Source organism: Aspergillus mulundensis (genome assembly GCF_003369625.1).
Source record: "Aspergillus mulundensis strain DSM 5745 chromosome Unknown scaffold_3, whole genome shotgun sequence".
NCBI lineage: Eukaryota > Fungi > Ascomycota > Eurotiomycetes > Eurotiales > Aspergillaceae > Aspergillus > Aspergillus mulundensis.
This window is the reverse complement of record NW_020797891.1, coordinates 435,733-458,975: the sequence shown is the minus strand read 5'-3', so window position 1 is coordinate 458,975 and position 23,243 is coordinate 435,733. Positions and strand designations below refer to the sequence as shown.

General features: G+C 52.2%; 8 protein-coding genes across 8 annotated transcripts; 2 read left to right on the top strand and 6 right to left on the bottom strand.

The window, feature by feature from the left end:
- Positions 1-121: 121 nt before the first annotated feature.
- On the bottom strand, positions 122-1,858 carry DSM5745_03944 (uncharacterized protein; the record flags this gene model as incomplete). Its single annotated transcript, XM_026745960.1, has 1 exon — positions 122-1,858. The coding sequence occupies one exon, from the start codon at positions 1,856-1,858 to the stop codon at positions 122-124; it is 1,737 nt and encodes a 578-aa protein (XP_026604956.1).
- A 1,667-nt stretch (positions 1,859-3,525) lies between these two features.
- On the bottom strand, positions 3,526-7,134 carry DSM5745_03943 (uncharacterized protein; the record flags this gene model as incomplete). Its single annotated transcript, XM_026745959.1, has 1 exon — positions 3,526-7,134. One exon carries the CDS (start codon positions 7,132-7,134, stop codon positions 3,526-3,528), a length of 3,609 nt encoding a protein of 1,202 aa, XP_026604955.1.
- A 2,469-nt stretch (positions 7,135-9,603) lies between these two features.
- On the bottom strand, positions 9,604-10,861 carry DSM5745_03942 (putative acyl-CoA:6-aminopenicillanic-acid-acyltransferase; the record flags this gene model as incomplete). Its single annotated transcript, XM_026745958.1, has 4 exons — positions 9,604-10,287; positions 10,363-10,520; positions 10,580-10,754; positions 10,820-10,861. 4 exons carry the CDS (start codon positions 10,859-10,861, stop codon positions 9,604-9,606), a joined length of 1,059 nt encoding a protein of 352 aa, XP_026604954.1.
- Positions 10,862-11,242: 381 nt separating this feature from the next.
- On the bottom strand, positions 11,243-12,940 carry DSM5745_03941 (ankyrin repeat domain-containing protein; the record flags this gene model as incomplete). Its single annotated transcript, XM_026745957.1, has 1 exon — positions 11,243-12,940. The coding sequence occupies one exon, from the start codon at positions 12,938-12,940 to the stop codon at positions 11,243-11,245; it is 1,698 nt and encodes a 565-aa protein (XP_026604953.1).
- Positions 12,941-14,899: 1,959 nt separating this feature from the next.
- On the top strand, positions 14,900-17,071 carry DSM5745_03940 (threonine/serine exporter family protein; the record flags this gene model as incomplete). Its single annotated transcript, XM_026745956.1, has 1 exon — positions 14,900-17,071. One exon carries the CDS (start codon positions 14,900-14,902, stop codon positions 17,069-17,071), a length of 2,172 nt encoding a protein of 723 aa, XP_026604952.1.
- A 1,280-nt stretch (positions 17,072-18,351) lies between these two features.
- Positions 18,352-19,323, bottom strand: DSM5745_03939 (uncharacterized protein; the record flags this gene model as incomplete). Its single annotated transcript, XM_026745955.1, has 1 exon — positions 18,352-19,323. The coding sequence occupies one exon, from the start codon at positions 19,321-19,323 to the stop codon at positions 18,352-18,354; it is 972 nt and encodes a 323-aa protein (XP_026604951.1).
- A 1,340-nt stretch (positions 19,324-20,663) lies between these two features.
- DSM5745_03938 (dienelactone hydrolase family protein) lies at positions 20,664-21,422 on the top strand (the record flags this gene model as incomplete). The annotated part of the gene is made up of 1 exon (XM_026745954.1): positions 20,664-21,422. One exon carries the CDS (start codon positions 20,664-20,666, stop codon positions 21,420-21,422), a length of 759 nt encoding a protein of 252 aa, XP_026604950.1.
- A 452-nt stretch (positions 21,423-21,874) lies between these two features.
- DSM5745_03937 (BTB/POZ domain-containing protein) lies at positions 21,875-22,662 on the bottom strand (the record flags this gene model as incomplete). Its single annotated transcript, XM_026745953.1, has 2 exons — positions 21,875-21,976; positions 22,153-22,662. The coding sequence occupies 2 exons, from the start codon at positions 22,660-22,662 to the stop codon at positions 21,875-21,877; spliced, it is 612 nt and encodes a 203-aa protein (XP_026604949.1).
- Positions 22,663-23,243: the final 581 nt, after the last annotated feature.

The window sequence follows — 23,243 nt, the reverse complement described above, 5'->3', positions numbered from 1 at the left end:
TAACCTAACATGCTATGGCATGTACACGGCACAACCAACGGCTTGACACGCTAAACCAAGACCAAGAAGTGTGCTGCGAGATTGAGTACAGATAGGCAGTCATGAGAATCCATCAAGCGGACTAATTATCGAAGAAGAGAACCCTCATAAATGCCCGTTTCATGAAGGCCATGAACAACCTTCTTGTCCGTCTTCTATCCTCCTCCCACCCCAGCCCAGCGTCATCTTCCTCCACCTGCAGCGCGCCATCATCATCCAGCACAGCGACTTCCTCCAACACAGAGTCAAGTCCCAGTCGAAGCTCCAGCTGTTTGGTCCTCTCCTCCGAAACCCCCTCAAGACGCTCGTTGAACTCCATCCGCCGAATCCGAGCTTCAGCCTCGACAAGCGCGCCATCGTTAAGCTTCCTCTTCTTCGCCATGCGCGCCTTCTCCTCGCGCTCAGTCCAGGGTTCAAGGTCATCGGCGCCCGCGTACTTCTCAATATACCGCCGACGAGTTGCAGGATTTCCGAAGATCTGCTCGCGCACACGGGCCTTTGTTTCGGCGTTATGGTACTCCCTGTCCTCTTTGCTTAGCGTCCTAGCCTGCAGGTGGGCAGTCGCCTGCGCCCTGGCGCGTCGGTACGGTCCGTGATCTTTGATAAGGGTCTTTGCCTGCGCAATCGCGGCCGCGATCGCGCGTCGGAAGAGGATTTCCTGGCATACGACATTCAGTGTCTCTTCGACGATGATACCGCGCACGGTGGAGTCTTCTGCGTCGGCTTTGCCGTAGCTCAGTGCCCACTCAAACTCCTCCCATTGAGAGCGCGTCCAGGCGCCGAGGGCTTCGTTGATTTGGCGCCATGTCGCTTGGGGGTATGTTGACATGAGTTTGAGGATGGAATCTGTATCCTCGCTGCTCTCGAGGCCTGGGAATCCCTCGGCGACGTTGTGCTCGTCTCTCTGCGTCGTGGTAGTCGTGTGGAGGAGAGGAAGGTTCATGATTTGGTTAAGCGCCAGTCGCAACTTCGCGCGGAAGAGGGCCCTGAAGGCTGTTTCCTCGATGGAGTCTTTCGGCGTCCAGACTATTCGGTTGATAGGCGCACCGGAGGCGTTTTCATCATCAGACTCAGACTCGGACTCGGTGTCGTTATCTGCAGGTGCGTTCTCGCCGGCGCTCTGCGAAGCCTCTTCCGCAACCCGAGACTCATTCTCATCCTCGTGGAAGGCCTTTGTAACCCAATCCTTGACCATCCGCAAATACATGACTGCATCGTAGGCCTGTTCAATGTGCCCCCTGAGCGCCTGGCGGTTCTTGTAAGTGTACTCTTCTTCGCGACCATCCGCCTGTCCTTGAGCGAGATGAGCCAAGACCTTAAGTGTGCCCGCCATCTCCCTTTGCAAATCGTAGAGACTGGAGCGCAGGTACGAGGTATCAACTTCGTCCAACGGTAGATAGATCCTGGGCCGGAAAACAAGTATACCCGCCTCTTCGTCCTCGCGTTCTTGTCCGACACCCACTGCGAATTCTCCATCGGTTTCGTCAAACACCCAATACATGGCACGCAGCCAGTCGTTGAATGCCTCCCATACAAGCCGCCCCTGCTTGAATACTCCGGTCGTTGAGCCGTCTAGCTGGTCGTCGTTCTCGGGGTTGGCATCCCGCAGCGCGAACCCGTCTAGGCTGTCCTCCACGCCGCCGAGTTGCAGGAGGTTCTGCGCGAGGTGGATATGGCGGTGGGCGAGCTGGGCGTGTTTCGAGAGCCAGGGGGTCGACTCGGCGTCAGTAAGGGTTTGAGTTGCTAAGTGCATGGATATGCGGTTGGCGAGTAAGGCCGCTGGGTGCGAGACCTTGAGCTCGCGGATCGGGGGAGACATGGCAGAGCGTTGAGGGTCGAAGCTTGTTCTGTATGTTCTCGCTCTCAGATTTCCGTGGTAAACTTGAGTTTAGATGAGAGGGATGGGTGTGGGAGGAAGATTAGTTGAGGCAGAAGATGACTTTATATACTCGCATTAAGGCGGTGTTTGAGGAGGATGAGGAGATCAGGAGCTTTCCTGTGGCGACGGTGAATGGAAAGCCCATTCTGTCTGTAGGTCATCACGGAGAAGGCGAGACGCGGGTCTGGTTGAGATATCCCTTAGGGTTTTAGGGTTTCATGCTCAAGGCACTTTGGCCTCTCCTCAGAGGCAGAGAAGCGGCTGAAGTGCCTTGACGCCAGCGGGGCCGTTCGAAATCAAATACCCAAGGGGCCGCCGGGTCAGCGACGGTACCTCGAACTGATACCTGCGCGTTTCCCGGCATTTCCGCTTGATATGCCCGTTGCCCCAAGGGATACCATTTGAGACCCTGAGTCTATACTGAGTAGGTAAGCGGCTATCGGTACGGCTGTCTTTCTGCTGAGCCCGAAGACTGACCTAGTCGTGGGATGATTCCTGATATCAAATCTTTGATCATATTTGGCCTGCACAGCGAATACCGTGAGAGAAGACTGGGGGAGCGGAACGGGGTTGGCTGGTCCTCCCACTGGCAAAACGAGCCTGAAAACGTGGGAACCCAAAACTGAAGTTTAGAATAGATTCTGGGTACCTAGGGTTCGAGGTGTCTTGCTCGGTACATGGCCTTTCCCTTGGTTCAACTCAGATTTGGATTATCGACGAGCGTTGAAAATGTCCTTCTCTGGGCGCAGCTTGACTTCAACTGGACACAGACCAGGGTAAGCCTAAATATTACCTAAAACTCTGTCAAAGACAGTGCCGTCAAGCATGTAGGTATCTGGCGCCCGCGGGAATTCCTCACTTCTACAAACAAACCCTCCCACAAGGACCCCCATTGGAATGGCACTGTTTTCGCACGGGTGGAATTAAATAAGGAACCGACGTTGGTTGCTGGAAGATTATCGGGATTAGGCGAGGGGTTCCGGTCTAAGTTGTGTGGCTAGGCATCCTCGCTAAAGTGAGGCCAAAGTGAGAGTTTGCAGTCATTGAAGATGATGGCTTGCTGCAACAACTCAGAAGAAACTAATCATATGCAGTGATAGATATCCTACTGCTAATGATAGTCGATAAAGAGAAAGTTTGGAAGATTGACTGGATGTCCTGATGAGCAGCTGAGCTTGGATATATTCAGTTGGGAGATATAAGACTGTGGGAGAAATGTCCAGTTGCAAAGTGGCTATTTAAGACAGCGCTGGGGAACTGAACTTAACCTGGTTGTTGACTTGTCTCTTCGACTCATCTCTGGACTGCTGCATCACGACAATACGAGGAACGAAGATCAAAACAGACAAAAGAAAAGATTTATGATGACTATCTGGATACATGAGTGCTAGCCTAGTAATGAACAAGAGGATACCCAAAGTGTCTGTCAAAAAGAATACTCTCCCGTGCTATCCAACCGTATGTCCAACACATAAGGCGTCCACCCTTCCAGCGAGATCAAGGTACAGCACAATCCTTCCAAAGCGAGATGTGCCCATGGAGATCGTACTCACCTCGCCGTGCCATAGTACAATAGCCTCAGTCCCATCTAGAAATAGGAAACGCACCTACGGCATCACCAAATTCGAAAGCCAATCATCCCCCAGCATGATCGCAGCGTCAACACTCGCATTCACCACGCGCGCAACATAAGCATTAAACACCTCGGGCGCCTCATTCGGCGCAATCGGTCCCGCAAGCGCAACATACTCAATGAAGTGCTCCCAAGGCTCAATCTCCATCTGGCTACTGTTCAACGTGTTCAGCCGGCCCCAGTTGATAGCTGGATACGTGCTGCTCAGGAACTCGCGGAACTCGACGTCGTCGGCGTCGGGCGTGATGTTGTCGAAGCGCGTCAGCGTCGGGCCTTCGTCGGCGGGGATCATGAGGGCGTACCCGACTGTGCTGGGAGGGAATGCGGGGGGGTTCGCGGCTTGGTCGCGTGTGTCGAGCGCTGCTTCGGTTGCGATGCCGAGCAGGCCTTGGGAGAGGATTGTGGTGAACTCGGCGACGGGGTCGTTGTCGGACGACGGCTGGATTGAGGGCGCCAGGAGGTTCATGAAGTCTTCGCTTGTGTATTCGGGGAATGCTTCGCGGGTTCGTTCCCAGTTTAGGAGGCGGTGCGTGGATTCGAGTTCGGACATGATGCTTTGCTCTGCGGTGGCGCCGGAAGCAGTGGTAGGGGTTGAGGATCCTGAGTTGGGATTCTCCTCTGTGGCTTCTCCCTCTTCCTGGATAGGAGATGCTTCGGAACGTATCCCAATGTTTTCCTGAGCAGCATTCCCGACGTTTGGGACATTGGTGGCATCAGCAGTAATCGCAGCTGCATCATCATTAATGTCACCATCCTGATTGGCATCATTGTTCAAGCCGGGGTTATCCTCTGCTCCAGTCGCCTGGGTAGAAACACCTGCTTCAATGCCCGAGGTTTCCTGCCCTTCATTGTCAATGGAGTTGGGAGTGGCAGGGCCATTGACACTTGCAACTTCAACGTCATGCATAGTAATATCCTCCGTTGCGTCTTCAGTGTCAGCAAGGCTAAAGGCATCCACCATCTCAACGTCTGAATCATGATAATCTGCTTCAATGATTGTGCTGCTGTCTGTCGTTGGGCTGCTTCGTGTTGGGACGTTGTTGGTAGCGAAAAAGTCATCAAGGATTGATCTCAATTGCTCGTTGATATTCTCATTCCCATTCAAGGTGCTGTTTGCATTTTGATGCTCCGTAGGGACTTTGTCAGCTGCGGATTGCTGAGGATGAATATTGGTTCCAGGGTGAGCGCTTTCACCTTCCCCAGTGCTGTTGCTGGTGGTAAGAATGGAGTCAAGTGTTTTGGTCAATTGCGAATTAGTATTCCCATTGCCATCCGAGTTTGTTGCTGCATCCTGGCTGCTGGTAGAGGCTTCATGTGTGCCTGGCTTCTGAGCATTAACATTGGTTTCAGTATGTTCACTTTCAGCTTCTCCAGTACTGTCACTAGTGGTAGGAATAGCCTCAAGAGCTGTAGTTAACTGTGCATCAACGTTTTCATTGCCAAACACGTTGGTATCCGCATCGCAACTGTTGATGAGGGAGCCTTCACCTGTAAATTGCTGGGTGTGAACATTCACTTTGCTAAGCATGTTTTCATTCTCTCCAGTGCCTTTGCTGGTGGGATTTGCTGTGTCTTTGATATTCTGACCTACTACTCCAGCATCTGCTTCGACATTGCTACTAGCATCACCAGTCAAGCGGTTGTTGGTGGTGGCATTGTGGTTCGTTGCGACCTCCGCCAGAAGTTCAGACAGAGCGTCAGCCATGATCTTGTCGCTGTTGGCATCCAGGTCGGCACCAGTGACATTCTCATTACCATTGCTGTTGCTCTCTAAGTTGCCAATGATGTCCGTGTTAGTTTTGGGCTCAGCAAAGGAAGTGGCCTCTTCAGCATGAGCATTTGGTTGACTTATGAGCTCCTCCACATGGACATCCTCTTGAGAATGAGAATGTTCCTGGATCGGCAATTCCTCAGTCTGGGGAACCGACTCCGTGTGCTCATCTTTCGCCCAAGCAAGCCATTCAATAAAAGCATCACCTTGAAACGCCAGATTCTGTTCGGTCGTTTGTTCTTCGTCCTCGCCCGCTACTTGGACATATGTGACATTTGCATTCGAGGTTTCGTCGGCCTCATCGCCAAACTCTACTTCTGCAGCAAGTTCGTCAGAACGAGTCCCTTCCTCGGTATATGCGTCCACAGTCGCGACTTCCTCGGCATGAGCATCGTCCAGGGCAGCTGCTTCGGAAGGAGCGTCTTGTTGGAAGTCCAGTATCGTCCTCCAAGGTTTTGCATCACTACGAATGATCTGCTCAAACCTGATCCAAATACTGTCATCCGACTGTTCGATGGCACCTTGGGTCTGCTCATCATCTTCATTCTCGATCTTGATCTGGCGGTCTTCGAGATCTTCCCCATCAACTGGAACATTAGGCGTCACAGCCTGACGCTTGTTGGCTCTCTGGTTTTCCGAATCTTCGTCAGCATCAGGATGTTCCACGCGACGCTTCCCAGCTTGACGCTTGCTTGAAACCCGGGTTTTCAGATCTTGCTCATCGAAGCGCACGCGGTACAACACGCGCTTGCCCTTGCTGCAGAGAGTCTTTAGAATACCCCGACCCTTGGGAGGTATGGCACGCTTAGGAGTGATGTCCTGCAGGGCCCTACCATGGTCTTCAGCAAGGTTCTGCGATGCTTCGGGCTCGTCACCATCGTCCAAAATAGTAAAATCTGCCTCCGGCTCTGGCTCCCGATTCTCCTTGTCCTTGACAGCACCTGCATCTCTGCCAACCTTCAAGACAACTTCGGTCTCATTCCGTAAGCAGTCTGCAAAGTTCCATAGGTCCTCAATGGCCTCGATAACATTGTTCATTCGCGCTACAATTGTGTTCGCAACGTTGCTGTCGCCCTCACCACTTGCAATCACCACAACATGAGAGAGGAGAAGAACCATTTGTCCCTCGAGATTGTAGAAATAGCGACGCAGGATAACGCGTTCGTGAGGAGTCGGAGCGCGCCAGTGGCCATTTGGCGAATATTCCGAATCCTCTCCGATTATGGTGCTTGCTTCTGAGATTCCATCTTCATCGTCCATGTGAGTGTTATCTGGATCGTTCTCTTTACTCGATTCAGTATTATAATGTTCCGCCATTCGCGATACCAGTGCTTCAGCCTCCTCTTCAGTTCGTGGACCGTCCGGGAGGGTGATGGGGACATTGAGCATATTCGCATATGTATTCCTGTCCTCGGTCCAGGTTCCGTATCCGAACGTCTCATAGTTGATCTCGGACACGAAGATGACAGAGGAGTCTACGCTATTCCCGTCCTCATCTTCATTGTCTCCGATCTCCAAAATCCAGTTCATCAAACGCAGCCAAGAATGGTAGCCCGCAAACTTGCGGTGCAGGCGTGGCTCAAAGTCCGGATCGTGAATTCCAAGAATTCTCGACGCATTGCCCTCCTTGCCCTTCTCATTATGAGAGGAAATCAGGTTTTCGACGAGGTTCATGTGCAGCTGAATGTTCTCTGCAATTGATGACAGGGTTGGAGGGGTGCCGTCGGCAACGTCGGTGAGGCTTGTCACGCGGAGGTGCATGGTAATGCGCTTTGCCATGGGCTCAGCGAGGGTGGAGGTGGCGCCTCCCATCTTGTTTTGATACAACGATGGGGGCGTGGAGGTGTGTTCAATATCAGATGTTTTTTTTTAATGAGTTGAACACACGAAAAGAGTCAATGGGCTTCCAGTGAGAAGCGATAGATCTCAATGGTCATGCACAAATTCCGAAAAGCGTATTCAAATCGAGCGAGCAAGAGAGAATCAAGGAATAAGATAAAAAAAACGGGGAGTGTTGTTGACAAGGAAAGTTAGGACGAATTGGGAGACTGCGTAGCCCTACCTATCCAAAAGTTCTGGAACACTCAGGGCATTATGTGAATGAACGACCTCCAAGTGCAGAACTTGCGCGAAAGGACAAAGAGACGTGAAAGCCCAGTCCTGAGGTCCTGGAAGTGACTTGATCCTCTGGAGTCCCACCTGGGTGGGCAGTGAATGGTGCTGTCTGTTTTGGCATTACCTAAGCTCCGCACAACAACACTCACTACAACGCGTTTTCTGCACTGGAGTAGGGAAAGTACGAGCTGTTCAGAGATTTGGTGCCATTTATAAGCTTAACCTTGCTGTCATATTGCGCAATAGCCCCCTTGCCGAGATTGGTCTACTTGTCAACTTATGAACGTCTCTGCGGGTGGGCAAGGCGAGCTATCCATTCTGCCTTCATATCCAGTGAGCATATTGGAAAGTAATAGCTGACAGAGTTCAAGCAGTTATAGCAGGTCTTTTGGGAAGGGTCTAAAGGCAACGTGTATAAGATATCAGCACATGTAGACTGGCGGGTGCAGGGTTTGTGTTCTTCCAGAGCGAGATGAGAATGCAAGCCATGTAGCAGATTTGGCGCCCCTTCTATAGATCTGTATCAGGCATCAGACTACTAAGAGGGACCGCTGTATTATTTCTCCATTTAACAGTCCCTTGGCCTGATCATCGATGGCCGCGTACCTATATTGTCTTCCTTGCTTGAAGAGGGGTGCAGAGAAAAAATCCCACGTGACACAGTTCACTTGTACATAGGGACTGACTCAAAGACCAGCAAGAGGTAATGTATTGAGAAAACATGAAGATAAACAACAACTCAATCAACTTTGTCCAGTCCTGTATCTACGCCGGCCAGACCCAGCCTCCAAACCATCGCTTCTATTGAAATCAAGCTAACTGGCTGTGCATTATTGAACAGGCAACGCGAAGTTCGTACGGACCGAATCCAGAGCGCTTAAGTTCATCTGTACCACAAGACAGATCGCCTGACAGCCTTCCCTCATAGGTATTAGCGCGTTGTTCATCACCTTTAGCAAGGTCGTGGAAGCGATGCCTCAGACCATCATGGACCCTCGGTTGTACTCGTCCGCAGGCCGGAGCCTGACACTATTCTGTACGCACGCCACGGCCGATCTCGAAGCATAACCTGGCCCCGATGGCTCCGTGACGCTTCTCGTGAGAATGACAGGACTATAGAGTGAGATGAGAAAAGCAATGAGGACGATATTGGGTTCTAAAGCCGGTCGGACAGCGAGCTTTGTACATCCTCCGAGACGGGGATGGCATTGACTCTGATCAAGGAGCATCAACCTGGGTAAGTATTTGTATGCAGTTAAACAAAGTTAGACACTCATCTATTACCTATTTGCAAATTTCATACCTTAACGCTCAGAAGGCGAAACGTTCTCTGTTGCATTGGGACACTCAACCCATCATCCACCTCTTTCAAAGTCCCGGTTGAAAAGTAATCAGAATACTGATCAAAGCCTCAAGGCACCTTGGATAGCGTTTGTGCTTGATGGTTCATGTGTTCTGGGGATTTGACTTGGAGGAGAGCGATTGCTCCTAGGTTCTAACTCACGCTCATGGTATGACTTCGACCGGCCTCAAAGGCTCGTCTCTCCGATACCATATTCCAATATGCATCGCATTCTGATCGAACTATTCAATATTGAGAAGCAGGCTCAGGTCGAAATCTGATGAGTAGATGGGCATTAAGCAGGCGAAATAGGCCTGTGATGGATATCAGTGCGTGGTCCTTCCGGCCCATCTCCGCGGCGATTTTCAAGATCCAACCCACTACCTCCTGACGCCCTGGTCGTCGCCGTTATTCTCACTGACAAACTAGCAAAGACCATTTCAAGGCTCTTCTGTTCATTCTACTGCGCCAACGCACGGGCGATCCCAGCGTCCAGTCCAAGCCAACGGCTTCCATCTGGGCCAACTTTTCGTTGCTTCTCTGACAGTCATGTCCCTACGGCTACAACGATCTCCAGATACCATGAAGAATCAAATTCCACCGGTAAAAGGGAAAAAAAGAAAAAGCGATCGGGAGGAACCAGAAACATCGATGATGCGCTATCGGCCAAAGGTATGGTGATCGTTCCTATCCAACTTAACCTTACTCACCCTGCCCGCACCATTTCCCTATATCCATTTCCAATGCTAACCATCAATTCCTCTCAATAGTACTCGCAGTTAAACAGACACTCAACCTAATGGTCAAAGATCTCGAGCAATCGCCTACCCCGCGAACTCAAGAACAACCCTCTCAACCCGCTCCTCCGACGGCCGCCCCAAAACAACGACCGCCCTCCTGCCTCCCAAATCCATCACAATATTAAACAGCGTCGCAATCTGGCTCCCCTCACTCGTCGCCCGGTTAATCGAGCACGGAAACCCCGTTTCGTCTTGAAACAGCGCCCCGAAATTCTCCCAGTCCACCTTCCCACTGCCCACGAGCCTCTCGATATTCTCCCCCATCGTCCGCACCCGCACAGCCGAATCCGCCAACCAGGCCGGCTCATCGATCCCAGCATGCGGAAGAAGCATATGGTTCGCGTGCGCGATAAATCCCCTCTCGTTGACGGGGATGCGTGCAAACGTTGAAGAGGTGAACTCGAGCCCGATGGCGGAGTTCTCGTCGCCGATAAGCATATGCGCCGAACTGGCCATGCCAATTGCTTCCAGGGTCTCGACGGCGTCAAGCGCAGAGCGACTCTCCAGCGCGATGCGGAGGCCAAGGTGTACGGGGATATGGGTCTTATCGAGCCCCTTTGCGCGAATGGCGTTGAAGCACACCCCTACGCCCGCGGAATTCAGCCCGATTTTCCCGATTAGCCCTGCTTCGGTGATGATCTTGATCACTGGAGTGTCTTTTTGGATTAGGGTTAGTTGGATTAGATTTTGGGCTTGGGCGGTTTCCCACTGGGCGCGTTAGCTCCCATAGTAGTCATTGGAGGGATGGGAAGGGGAGAGGCAAAGGGAGAGAAGGGGCCGTACATCCCAGTTCTGGCCTAGAAACGCATTTCCTGTCTCGCTGGCGCTGTCGCGGTAGTATAGACTCGTGCACCCGTCGCTGAACTGCCCGAAGACGATCTCCGTGCGGACGTTCAGCGCGATGATGTCGATTACGTCTCTTTCTGCGCCGTCTGCGATACCTGTCCACCTCATATCAGCAATCCTCACATAAGACTAGAAAGCTAAGTCGATGCTATACCTTGGAGCTCCTCATAATACCGCGGCCACTTGTCTTTAATCAGATCGTCAAAGTCCCTCGCGAGATCCTGCACCTGCGCCCAGGTGAGCTTGCTGTGTTTAGCGAACATCGTCGCATAGAAGGTTATTGCGCGGGAGATCTCGGTGGATGCGTGGTAGCCGTGGATTTGGCCGATCTGGACGGTGTCAGAGGAGGTTCTTGGGGAAGTGGGAGGAGGGGAACCTGGGTGGTTGTGTGTACCTCGTATGGGGTGCCGGAGCACACGATTTGTTTGATAGCCATAGTTATCTGCACCTATCTTTGGAGTGTGAGGATGCTGACTTCTTGATCAAGATAACCTCAACGATGAAGTTGCGAGATGTCGGGATAGTTGACGGCAGCCTTGGAACATGCATTGCCCCTCATCTGCTCTCGCGTAAGGCGGGGTTACCCCAACTGGCTCACAGTATATATCACTGCTTATATAGGTCCAAGTACAACCAGTACTAAGTCTGGCTACCGCTTGTATTTCCAACGTATTTTCTCCGTCAAGTGATATCATGGCAATGCATAGGCCGCGCTACTCAGACACCGTGGCGGCATGCGGCAAATCATTCCTATTCGTACACTGCCCTAGAGTAGTAGATCATTCATTAAGAGCTTATTATTCTAAATCTCCCCTGTCTAGTTTGATGCGTTGGTTCCTCGCTCCATTTCCTCCCATCTCCGCCTCGTCTCCTCCCTCAACACCCGCGGCGTCTTTCCCTGCCCATTAGGCTGATCCAATACACTGGTGGTGCCATGCACATCCAACAGAGCCCGTACAACCTCATCCTGAGCCCGAACGCGATCCCCCAGCGATACCTGTTCCTGCCGTTGACAATCCCAACTTAGCCTGGGCCTGATCGCGCCCCTCATCGCCTCATGCAGTGGTAGATTCCCCTTCTTGTTAACGACATCAACTCGCGCCCCGTGTTTAATGAGTTCCTTGGCTGCATGTGCTTGGCGCAGATGCCGCGCTAGGATGTGTAGCGGTGTTTCGCCGTCCTCGTCCGGCGTATCAAGCGGGCATCCGTACTTCATCAGGAGCGTGATCAGATTTGTATCGATGGGTTCGCCGTCCAGGGAGGCGTAGGCGAGAACGTGGAGAGCGGTTCGGTTTCTGCCATCTCCAATGCTGGCATTTCCGCCGTGCGATAAGAGCCATGCAATTGTCCGATACGCGTGCTTTGAGCCCTGGGTTCCGCAGCGGCCGTGCGTGCGGACGGCGTAGTGAAGGGGTGTGGCGCCTTGCGCGTCGCGCGTGTTGATCAACTTCGCCGTGCCGGCGTCATCATTCGGTACGAGCAGCTCAAACGTACCGGTTATTCTCTGGGCCAAATCGTTCTCAAGTATGATCAGAGACGGCTCTAATGTGCCAGTGGGATCGGAGCCCGCGGCCGCGTAGTGCAGGGGCAGTCGGCCCATACTGTCGCGCCAGAAGGTCATGTCGGACTTCATTTCGTAGCAATGGTCAAGAACCGCCCTGATCCCTTCTACATTCCAAGCGGCGCTGCCGAGATGCAACGCGGTGACATCGCGGACATCAAGGCCGTCATCCCAGAACCCGGAACCGGGGGTGTCGCTATGAATTGCTAGAGGTTGATGGATGTCTGCACCAGCCTCTAGGAGCCGTTTCACTGTCCTGTAACTGCAGCCACTAATTGCCAGACTGAGAACGGTGGAGTCTGCTTGCGGTAGTCGGTGCCCTCCAGATTCACTAGCTGTAGCCGTATCAATGCCAGTCGTAGGTGATGACACGCAATCACGCGCTGAAGCGCCCCGGTCCAGGAGCATATTTATCAACACCTCACCCAGGGTGCTGGTATCTGCGCCGTCGCCAAAAGTCCCAGTCGAGTAAGCTGCGGCCATGAGCGGTGTCCAACCCCCCGGATCCTTATCATGAACTGTCGCTAAAGCGGGATCCGAATCGAGCAGGAATTTCACGATCTCGATCTGCGCGTGCTGGCAAGCAACATGCAATAACGAGAATCCGCGCTCTTGCTCGATAGACGCTGACGCTGAGGCTGATGCTGAGTGGGCTTCTGTCTTTCCCGCGGAGTGAGCATCAAGCAAAACGCGTAACGCGTCGAGACACCCATGTGCTGCGGCGATATAGAACGGATCGTGCGAGTGGATGTCTGGAACTGGAATATCACGACCGGGAAGATCCCATTCCCAAGCAGTGATATATTGCATTAATAGATTGCTGTCATTGCGCGCGATGATCTCGTGCAAGAGGGAGACCAATTGGGTCTCGTAGAGGGCTGTGCCGTCGGCATCGACGATTTTCCTTGATTCAAACACGGGGTCAGTGCAGGTTTGGAATTCCTGGTATGCCATCTGTCAACGGACTTGGGATACTGGATGCTGCCGAGATGTTGGTCAATGAGAAGAGGAGAAAACAACATTTGAAGGGGAGAAGCGGAGTTGAGTCACCGGCCGGAGCGCTGGGCCCCCGTACCGTCCTCGTCGCGAAGCGAAGGTCCGCCAGTGTAGGTCGTGCTTAATACATCCCTGCCAGGGCTTGCTGGTCTGACTACCTAACCGGTTCTAGGGTACTCAGTTCGCTCTGCAAGTCGCCCGGAATTGCTGGACTCCTAGGAGGCTTCCAAGGTTTGTAAGTCTCCCTCCCCTTTGCCGCTATCAATATGAAAGGATAATTGGACTATGGAAGCTGTTAGATACGTATCAAGCTCACTACTTAGCATTGACCAGCAGACAGGCCTATAGAAGCTGTGACATGGGAAGATTTGCTCGGCATGGGGTAACCCCTATAGAATGCTGGATCTGGAGATGGAATGAAAACCATTTATCATTGGAAAGACTGACCTACGACCAAACAACGAGGATATATCTCTTCTAGGTGCGGAAATCTCAGAATGACAGGTCACACCGTCACCATCGATGCCTTCGATATCCCCCCGTAATCTCTTCTGCAGGCGGGACGTTATAAAGGCTGTATATTTTACAACGTTCTCTTCTGTTTATTGCTAAGGCAAGGTGGCCGAGTGGTTAAGGCGCTGTGTTTAGGTAGGCAACTGTTGCTTAAATAAACAAAATCCGCAGTGGGAAACCTCGCGAGTTCGAATCTCGTCCTTGTCATATTTTTTTGTTGACCATGTCCTATCGCCGCCATCTTGCGATAAATCGCCGGTACCAAAGGATAACACTGCCTGTATATAAAGCGGTGGAGTCTAGGAAGGGCCTCAAAGATATAAAAGAGAGCTAGAGCTGGACTGTAAACACTCCCATTGATTAATTGATTAGTGGTAGACACCAGAGAAGCATGTCCCCTGGCTGTACTCCACCCTGTATTCCTTGAAGAACTATATACTTGCAAAGCTAATGGTATAATTAAACGGTTGTCTTGTTCGTTGCAGCTTGGGATTCCTTATCCCCAAAATGCCAGCTGTCTGCAGAATGGGTAGTTTGCGATAACTTCGGCAATTAAATGAACTTAAGGTGTCTAGGCCCAGGAACAAGTACTATTAGCTCCGATGGTTTGATGTTGGTGCTAAATTTAACTGCTGTCGCCAACAGTCTAGAGTCCAGCCGGACTTTGCGTAACTGACTTGGCTATTGCTGAAACACCGCCACTATGTTAAAGCTAGGCCGTAAATATAGAGTCCTCGCCGGGAGTAAGTACATTGTGGCCACTGGCTTGCGAGTTATTGAACTTTGTTTGTGGATGGCGGTTTGGAATAGATTGCAGTGCGCAGTGTTGATTTTTCAAAGAGCATTTCAAGTATCCGTAAGTCAATCGAGACTGAGCCTGAACTGAGCACCATGAGGAAGAGACCATGAGCAAGAACACCATCGTTGTGTAGTTGTTGCCCCTGACTCTGAGTGCCCAGTGCCCAGTGCCGAACAGCCGGGGCCAAGCCTTGCAACGGCAAAGCTTGTCGCTCCTCCAAGACTCTCTCCTTCTGCATCCATMTTCCATCACAACCGCAACTCTACCATCAGAAATCTCGTCTTTCAAGCGAGTCCCATCAAGATGACGGCCTTTCAAGCTTACTATACTATCCGAGGAACCATCTCAAGGTCTGGATTGATCGATGACCTCGCTCGCCGACCCACATGGCCGCGCAACAATTTCTGCTGTCAAGCTGGACGATCTCCGCACAAACTCGCTCGTATTTTGCATGTGGGGATCGCCCCTGAACGAGCCGACTCAAACGTCTTCTTCGGTTTCTGCTCATCATGTCCAATTCCATCCCCAGATCCCTGGTTCACTCGCCTCGGACAACCTGACGAAGTGGACGTCAGATTCATCGCAAACGATACTGCACTGACTCGATGACCGCTCACAACGCTGAATCCGGCGGTTCCGCCAGCCCGGAACCCCGCGGGGAGGAGAAGCCTGAAGAAACAGCTGGAGAGCAGGCCCGGAATGACACGCTTTCCACGACAGGGACGTCCCTGCTCAGCCGTGAGCGATGGCGCGGAGCTGCGCGCACCGTCCGCGACCAGTCGAGTCGCCTGGCGAGTATTCTAAGCCAGCCGATGGGCGAGCACGAAGCCGGACTGGGCTCTTCCATTGTCGACCCGGAGAAGCTGGGCTCAACGGACGACGACGAGCTGGCGGCGATTTTCCGCCGGAATGGAAATGGAAACGAGGCGATCAGCGCCGCGCAGTATCAGCAGGCTGTGCGCGCCGAGGCCGAACGCTTGATGCAGGGCATGAAAGGCGCGCCGGCCCCGTCTAACCAACCGCAGGGCGACGTCGAGGCGACTGCTCAACCCCCCGCCGCGCCGTCTCTACCAGGAGGTGTGCTCGCAGCGCTGTTACAGCTGCAGTCGAACGGATCGCAGTCGCGCACGACGAGCTTGTACTCGGCGCCCGAGTCAGAGAGCGGCTCGCAGGCAACGCTCGTCGCGCCGCTCTCGACAACGCCAACACTAACATCAATGTCGACGCCGACCTCTCCCACCCGCCCAAAGGTCAAGCCCCGGCACTGGTACAAGAAGTCCGACCACACCGCGACGGCATCCCTAGTGCGGGCGTCCATGAACATGGGCCACATCGCCTCGTCCAACGCCTGGGCCAAGGCAGACGTGCCGCAGGTCGGGCTCCAAACGGACGACAAGAAGAAGAAGAAGACCACCAAAGACAGCAAGGAGGTCAAGCTGACCATCCACATCGCGGAAATCATCTTCCGCCAGCGCTACATCATGCAGCTCTGCCGCGCCTTCATGCGCTACGGTGCCCCCACCCACCGTCTCGAAGAGTACATGCAGATGACAGCACGAGTCCTCGACATCAACGCCCAGTTCATGTACCTCCCGGGCTGCATGATCATGTCGTTCGACGACCCAGTCACGCGCACGGCCGAGGTAAAACTCATCCGTGTCCCGCAAGGCCTCGATCTCGGGCGCCTCGAGGCCGTGCACCACTGCTACAAGCGCGTCACGCACGACATGGTCGACATCCAAACCGCCATCGCCGAACTAACCGAGCTCATGGACCGCAAGCCGCGCTACAACAAGTGGCTCGTGATCCTGCTGTACGGGCTCGGCTCCGCAGCCGTCGGGCCCTTCGGGTTTTCCGCGCGCCCCATCGACCTCCCCATCATCTTCTTCCTCGGCTGCTGCGTCGGCTTCATGCAGCACGTCCTCATGCCCCGCTCCGCATTATACGCCAACGTCTTCGAAGTCAGCGCCGCCATCATCGTCTCCTTCCTCGCCCGCGCCTTCGGCTCAATCCGCCTACCCGGCCACACAGACCCGATCTTCTGCTACGCGTCCATCACCGAGTCCTCCATCGCGCTGATTCTCCCGGGCTTCTCCGTGCTAACAAGTAGCCTGGAACTCCAGTCGCACCAAATGATCGCGGGCTCAATCCGCCTCGTCTACACAATCATCTACTCCCTCTTCCTCGGCTACGGCGTCACAGTCGGCACAACCATCTACGGCGCCATGGACAGCGACGCAACAAGCGACACGACCTGCGCCCGCCAGTCCGTCTGGGGCAGCGTGTACACGCAGCACTTCCCCTTCGTCGCGGTGTACTGTCTCATCGCGGCGCTGATTAACCAGGCGAAACTCCGACAAACACCCATAATGGTCCTCATCGGCACAGCGGGGTACATCACCAACTACTTCAGCACGCAGCGGCTGGGGTCGTCGTCCGAGGTCGCGAATACGGTCGGCGCATTCACCATCGGCCTCCTGGCGAACCTGTACAGTCGCATCTGGCACGGGAACGCGGTGTCCTCGACCATCCCGGGTATCTTCACGCTTGTGCCTTCTGGCTTGGCGTCGAGTGGCTCGATTTTGAGCGCGATTGAGTACAGCGATGCGGTGAGGAATGGGACGGCGGATACGTCGGGTGGGAGTGGCGGGACCTCCTTGACGAGTCTGGGCTACGGGATGATTCAGACGGCGATTGGGATTACGGTGGGCTTGTTTGTCAGTGCGCTGATTGTTTATCCGCATGGGAAGAGGAGGAGCGGGTTGTTTTCCTTGTGATTGTGGTATAGGTATACGGTATTTAGGATGTACTCTGCCTATCTCTGGCGAGGCGATTTACATATATGCTAAAAGCGGTTGGTGTTTTTTTGTTATTGCTTTCTTTCCTGCCGAAATGCATATATATTTGATCAGGATAATGATTTCCCATCGACGCTGGGGTTCAAGAGACCACTGGTCTACTCTCAATGCATGCATGGGTACCTACGGTACATATGCTCGTGGGCCTCTCGCCCTGTACCAACCAACCTGTTCAGTAGAGCCGTCACAACACCGTCTTCGAAAGTGAACGCCGGGCTCTATGGATGACTCGGAATGGATCTGGATTTTTGACCACTTGAAGGGGCGATGTCTTTGATTGACTTTATGTTATGTTGTACCTACCTAAGTATCCCATCCGCATTTCCTTAAAGACAAAGATCCAACTGAGCTTACGCAGCTAAATGGTCAACCAGACAGGAGTCCAGGCCCATTAAAGGCCTCCCACTCAGTTGGCAATTCCCACCACTGCCTACAATACAATGCAACTTGACTTCCTATCCATTGGCTCTACAAGACTCATGGACGGACGTACGGTAGTTCGATGGGGCATCTCGCAACTCAATGTGGGCATAGCGCACGTATATAGGTCAGGTAGTTTGCTGACCCTGGGCTTTATCATCTAGGTGCCCTGGGAAGGACCTAACCTTGGAACACTCCAGGAGACGCGCCACCTACTCGGTACACGCGAACGTAGAGAATATTGAATTCTTGAGATTGAGGCGGTTGGGGGGGATGCTCTGCATCTCAATAAGGTCCGCTTCAATGCAATGGTCTGTTGCAGGATAGGTGGGGAGGTACAAGAGCCCTGTCGAATCGTCTCTCCTGACAGCAGGAGGCAGTGTAATCCGTGCAGTCCTAATCATCTGAATGGAACCGGATCCGAGGCTCTTGACACTGGCGGCGACAGCGTCCATGGCGGAGTCTCACGAAGCGGGCGGGCAATTGTGCTTAAGGAGTTGGAGTTGGGATGGGATGAGGGGTTGGGAATGGATGAAGCGGCCGGGGGAATCTACCAATAGGTAAGGGTAAGTGGATGGCATCGAGGGCCATTGTTGAGTGGCAGCAGAGGAAGGAAGTGGACTGGACAAGCAAAGCTATGGTAATCTCTTCTCTTTCTGTCTCGTTCGATCCGTCAGTCTGTAGAGCTCTATACCGATTGTCCATCTGTCTTGTCTGTCTAAACGCCATCGCGCGGTTAACGGCAATGCAATCTCGCAAAGGCAAAGTAACACATCATATCATAACCCAGAATCCGTATCTTCAAGAGAAGACGCAGCAGCAAACAGCCGATCCACCTCACCCTTCACCTCCTCCATACTCTTATACCCCGCCGCCCAGCACTTCGCGATAATCTCGCCACAGAAAACACCATCAAGAGGCGGGAATCGCGACGCATCAGGCCACCAGGGCCCGTACTGTTCGTCGTTAGTCCGATTCTCGGGTTTCTCAGGATCAAGATCGTCGTATTCATGGGCGTGCCAAGTCGCAATGGAATAGATGATCCAGCCGACATGGAAGATCTCCACTTGCGCCGTCAGACCGTGGTCGTTGATCGTGTTAATGTCCAGTCCTTCGTCGAGCGGGAACATGAGCGCGTTTCCGAAGTCGGTCAGTTGGAGTCGGAGATCGCCCATGACTAGGACGTTGCGGAGCGCGATGTCCCCAACCAGCACCATGCGCGAGTGGATGTATGTGCAGGCTTCGAGGAGGGACTGGGTCCAGTTCATTTTGACGGCGTGTGTTATTGCCGCTGGTTGTGTTGGGTGTGCTTCCATGTACGACTTCAGGTCTCCGTGTTCAGCAAGGGGCATCTCGATGCCGTGCTGAGATGTTTTTAAGCATTCGATGATCCCTTCGTGGCGGCCTAGGCGTTCAAAAACTTTGATCTCTTCCGCCAACATCATCTGGTGTTCTTTGTTCATGTATTCCAGCTGCTTGTCGTCTGGGTAGAGCCAGAGTTGGTAGAGCTTGGGCCTCTTGACAGCACGGCCTCCGCCCATGTCACAGACCCAGCCGCTAATGCCATTGCCGATGTATGGGAAGTCATCATAAGGATCGTCTAAGGGTTTGTCGTGGGTAGTCACCGCGGGTCCAGGGCTGCCTGGTGCGGATGGATGATCGGCAGGCTTGACGGAGCTTGGTTGTTCAGGGTCGTTGACGGTATGTCCACACGGGATATAGCGGGTAGGAGCCGGATGCTCGAAGCACATAATGAAAGGTTTGATGTAGTGGGGAACCTTGTTCTCTCTGTAGAGTGTAAGCAGGGAGACGACGAAGAGCGACCGACCCGTATACTGACATATCAGCTCACGGAATAACTTCCAAAGTTGGAGGTTGGAATGTTTATTCCCTGTCCAGCCCAGAGAATGTTGACCTTCTGATAGATACCAAGTATTCGTTTGCGCTGGCCTTGGAAGGTGCAGGGAATACGAGCCTCGACCCCGCACCTTGTCGTGCTCCGTACAAGCAGAGCCTTTCGGCGCTTAACCAAGGGCTATGCCTCCAATAGGAAGGGCCCAAGGACACCGCTGTATGCATCTATTAGCAGAGATGTCCGTCTTATCTCTGCTCTTTGATACTGTCTGTTAACCTAGGTTATTGAAGTACCGCTTTTCATGCCCTTGTCTTCGGGATATCACAATCATAAATGCTGTTGTTTGGTGTTGGGAATGGCCTGGATATTACCTAGGTACGCCATTGCTTATTCTCGTACTTAGCTAATGGATACTAGTATCTTCCGGGTTAATAGGCTATCGAGCTTACTATCATAGTCCAATGCCAGAGTCCGCATCTAACAACACCATTAATTAGTCAGCTGATTGCGCGACGCGGAACAAAGTGGAGCCAAAGCGCACAATAAATTGTAGGTCCCGGCTCCCAGTCACGTGACCTTTATTAGGGATCATGTAAAACGGCAGAATAACGCTAATTGGCCGGAAAGAAGGACGCTAATTGGCTAGAAAAAAGGACAGTCACATAATCTCTTCTTACCGCCTTTTCTTTCCTAGCTCTGCCATAAATATATATATCTGCCTCGCAGAGCCAGGGGGGCTTAAGCGCAGCCCTTAGTTCTAGAACTTTTAAATACTACGTAAAGGCCTTATTCTAAAAAGAAATAACGCTATGCCCTATTTCCTAATTAGGCCAGGTTAAATATATATATCTGCCTTGCAAAGCCAGCGGGGTGTACTTCGTCGCTGAACGCGGCGGCTAGTCACATGACGCACAGAACACCAAGTTTTTAGAACTCTAACTTGGAAAATTAGCGATTAGTTCCTACTAAAATACTACGTAAAGGCCTTATTCTGCAAAGAAATAGAGCTATGCCCTATTTCCTAATTTGGCCAGGTTACCCTTTAGTTCCGCGCCTCGCGCATAAATCCCGGCATTAAAGCCTGCGCCCCAAAAATGACGGGACCTACGTTCAAAGCAGCGGAATTAGACGGAGATGCATCATTAACCCCGGGACAGCACTATAAATTGGCACAAGTCCACAGTTACAGTCCAAACATCTACAACCACCCATCAATCCATCCCAAACACCCCAACCATGTCCTTCTCAAAATGCTGCATAACCGGCTTCACCTGGACCGGCACACCGACAGGCCGCGAATCCACCCTCGCATCCAATAACACCTACATCGCAGGCTCCAACCCCGACGTCGCAATCCTCTTCATCGCCGACCTCTTCGGCTGGACATTCCCCAACGTCCGGCTCCTCGCCGACCACTTCGCACGCGAAATCGACGCCACCGTCTTCGTGCCGGATTACTTTGGCGGCGAAATCCTCGACTTCGACCTCATCGCCGCTGAGAAATTCGACCAGCTGGATCTGCCGGGCTTCATATCGCGCAACGGGCGCGAGCAGCGCGAGGCCGAGATCTTTGAGACGGCGCGCGCGCTGAAGAGGGATCACGGCTTTAAGAAGGTCGGGGCGGTGGGGTACTGCTATGGCGGCTGGGCGAGCTTCAGACTTGGTGCACGGGAGCATGCAGAGAATGGGGAGGCGCTGGTGGATGTTATATCCGTCGGACATCCGTCGCTGTTGACGAAGAAGGATATCGATGAGATTGGCGTGCCGGTGCAGATTCTGGCGCCGGAGATTGATTCTGCGTATAGCGGGGAAATGAAGAGCTATACGTTTGAGACGCTGCAGAGGCTCAAGGTGGTGTTTGATTATCAGCATTTCCCCGGCGTGGTGCATGCTTGTTTCATTCGGGGTGATGAGAATAAGGAGGGCGAGAGGGAGGCCATGGTTCGGGGGAAGAATGCGGCTGTTGATTGGTTTAGGAGGTATTTGAAGGCCTAGAGGGATGGCATTGTTCTCTAGTGGTCAGATATATAGTCTTGTTAAATGCGCGAGGCATGTATTTCTTCATAACAGTCTGTGTCGATACTAGCTTTAGGAATAGGTAAGTCGTCTAATGCTACATTAGCCCATTATGCTAAGGATTCAGGCTTTCAAGGTCAAAGCCTCTAATCCTCTCGCTCCGGATCCCAAATAGTTTCTTGAAAGATGATTCCGGACACTCGTGAGGACTGTAAGAATGACTGTAGGTAGTGTCATCTCGACTCGCCCACTCCGGCGAACGGAAGAACTTCATCTTATGCACAATACCCTGATGACTCAAGCGCAGAAAGGGGCCGAGAGGCATCTTTAAGGGCAAGTTGGCCGCCTGCATCTCCTTGGTGAGGGCCCCGTACATAATGGAGCTGCACTCGACGCTGCACCCGAACTCGCCGGTCAGAAACCATTCGCGTTTATCCTCGAGAGACTGGTATAACAGATCGATCGATAACTCTCTTCGGTTGTTCAGTGCCTCTAGATGTTATGCCAGCGGTTAGAAGCGTCTTGCCAGACTCCTGAATAGTTCGGGTAGGTACTATTTACCGATGACTCTATCCGGAATTGGAAGTCCCAGGTGGGAAATGCGACCTCTACTGGTGGACATGGCGATCGAGGTGCACCATCTGAAATGGTCGTGACACTGAAAAAACCAAGAAATCCACAACAGAATGACCACTCTGTAATTATATACTTCAGGGAGATCTGCAACTAACGTTCTCATCCAGGTTGCCCTGCCCCAAGCGTAGACGACATCCTTGCAGTCATAGTAGTCTGCGATCACGGCTACTTTGGCCAGCGTCTCGAGTTCCAGACTCTCGGGTATAAGGTGATGTTGACAGTGAATTGCACGAAGTAGAATCAGAAGTGCCTCGAGATCCCAGTCCTCGGCAGTGATCTCAACGGAGCCCTTTTGTTGATAGGCAAGGCTTTCCTTCCAGCCGCCAGTCAGCATCTTCTTGAAATATGGCGACGCAAGCATTAGATGCTTTGCAGAGACTCGGATACGGTATGTTGGCATTTCTGCGATTTCTTCCAGGGATGCAGGTTCGGCGGGATATTCTGTGGCCGCTGGGATGGGGTCTTCGGGTGTCTCTGGGGTAGGGACTCCAGCTGGTTCGGCGACAGGCTCGTCGTATGGTCCTTCAAGGTAAGGTACCCCCTGTTCAACCTCGCTTTCTGGGGCTGGCTCGGGCTCCGGCATCATTGCTATACTTTTCATCAATACCTAATGCATCTCAGAACCACGATGGCGTCTTGTCCGGTGATTCCCGACTGCCACTATTCAAGAAACTGTTATCTTACGTTCAAGCATATCCCCATCAGGGGCAGCAAACGGCGCGTTTGCATTGCTCAGCACTATCACCACCTCGCCGTCCGGATCGATAATGTGGGTAGCTGAATCCATAGCGACCATCCATGCAGGCGCTGGGGGGGGGTTGTGATACCGTATCAGGACGCCCACATTCGTATCCGCCGGCGAATACATATCAAAGCTCAATATAGTCGAAAAGTCATATTTAATAAGATTTAAACTATTAAAATTAATATATATTTAATAATAATACACATTATTATATAATAATTTATATTTATAATAATATATATTAGTAAGCCTAATATATATTAGTAARCCTAATATATATTATAATATAATAATATATATTAAAAAACTTAATATTTTATAAAATTTAAAAATAATAATAAAATATTTTATAAGTCACGTGACTCCCCTAATATATATTTTATTATTATATTTACTACTAATATTAATTTAAGATATAA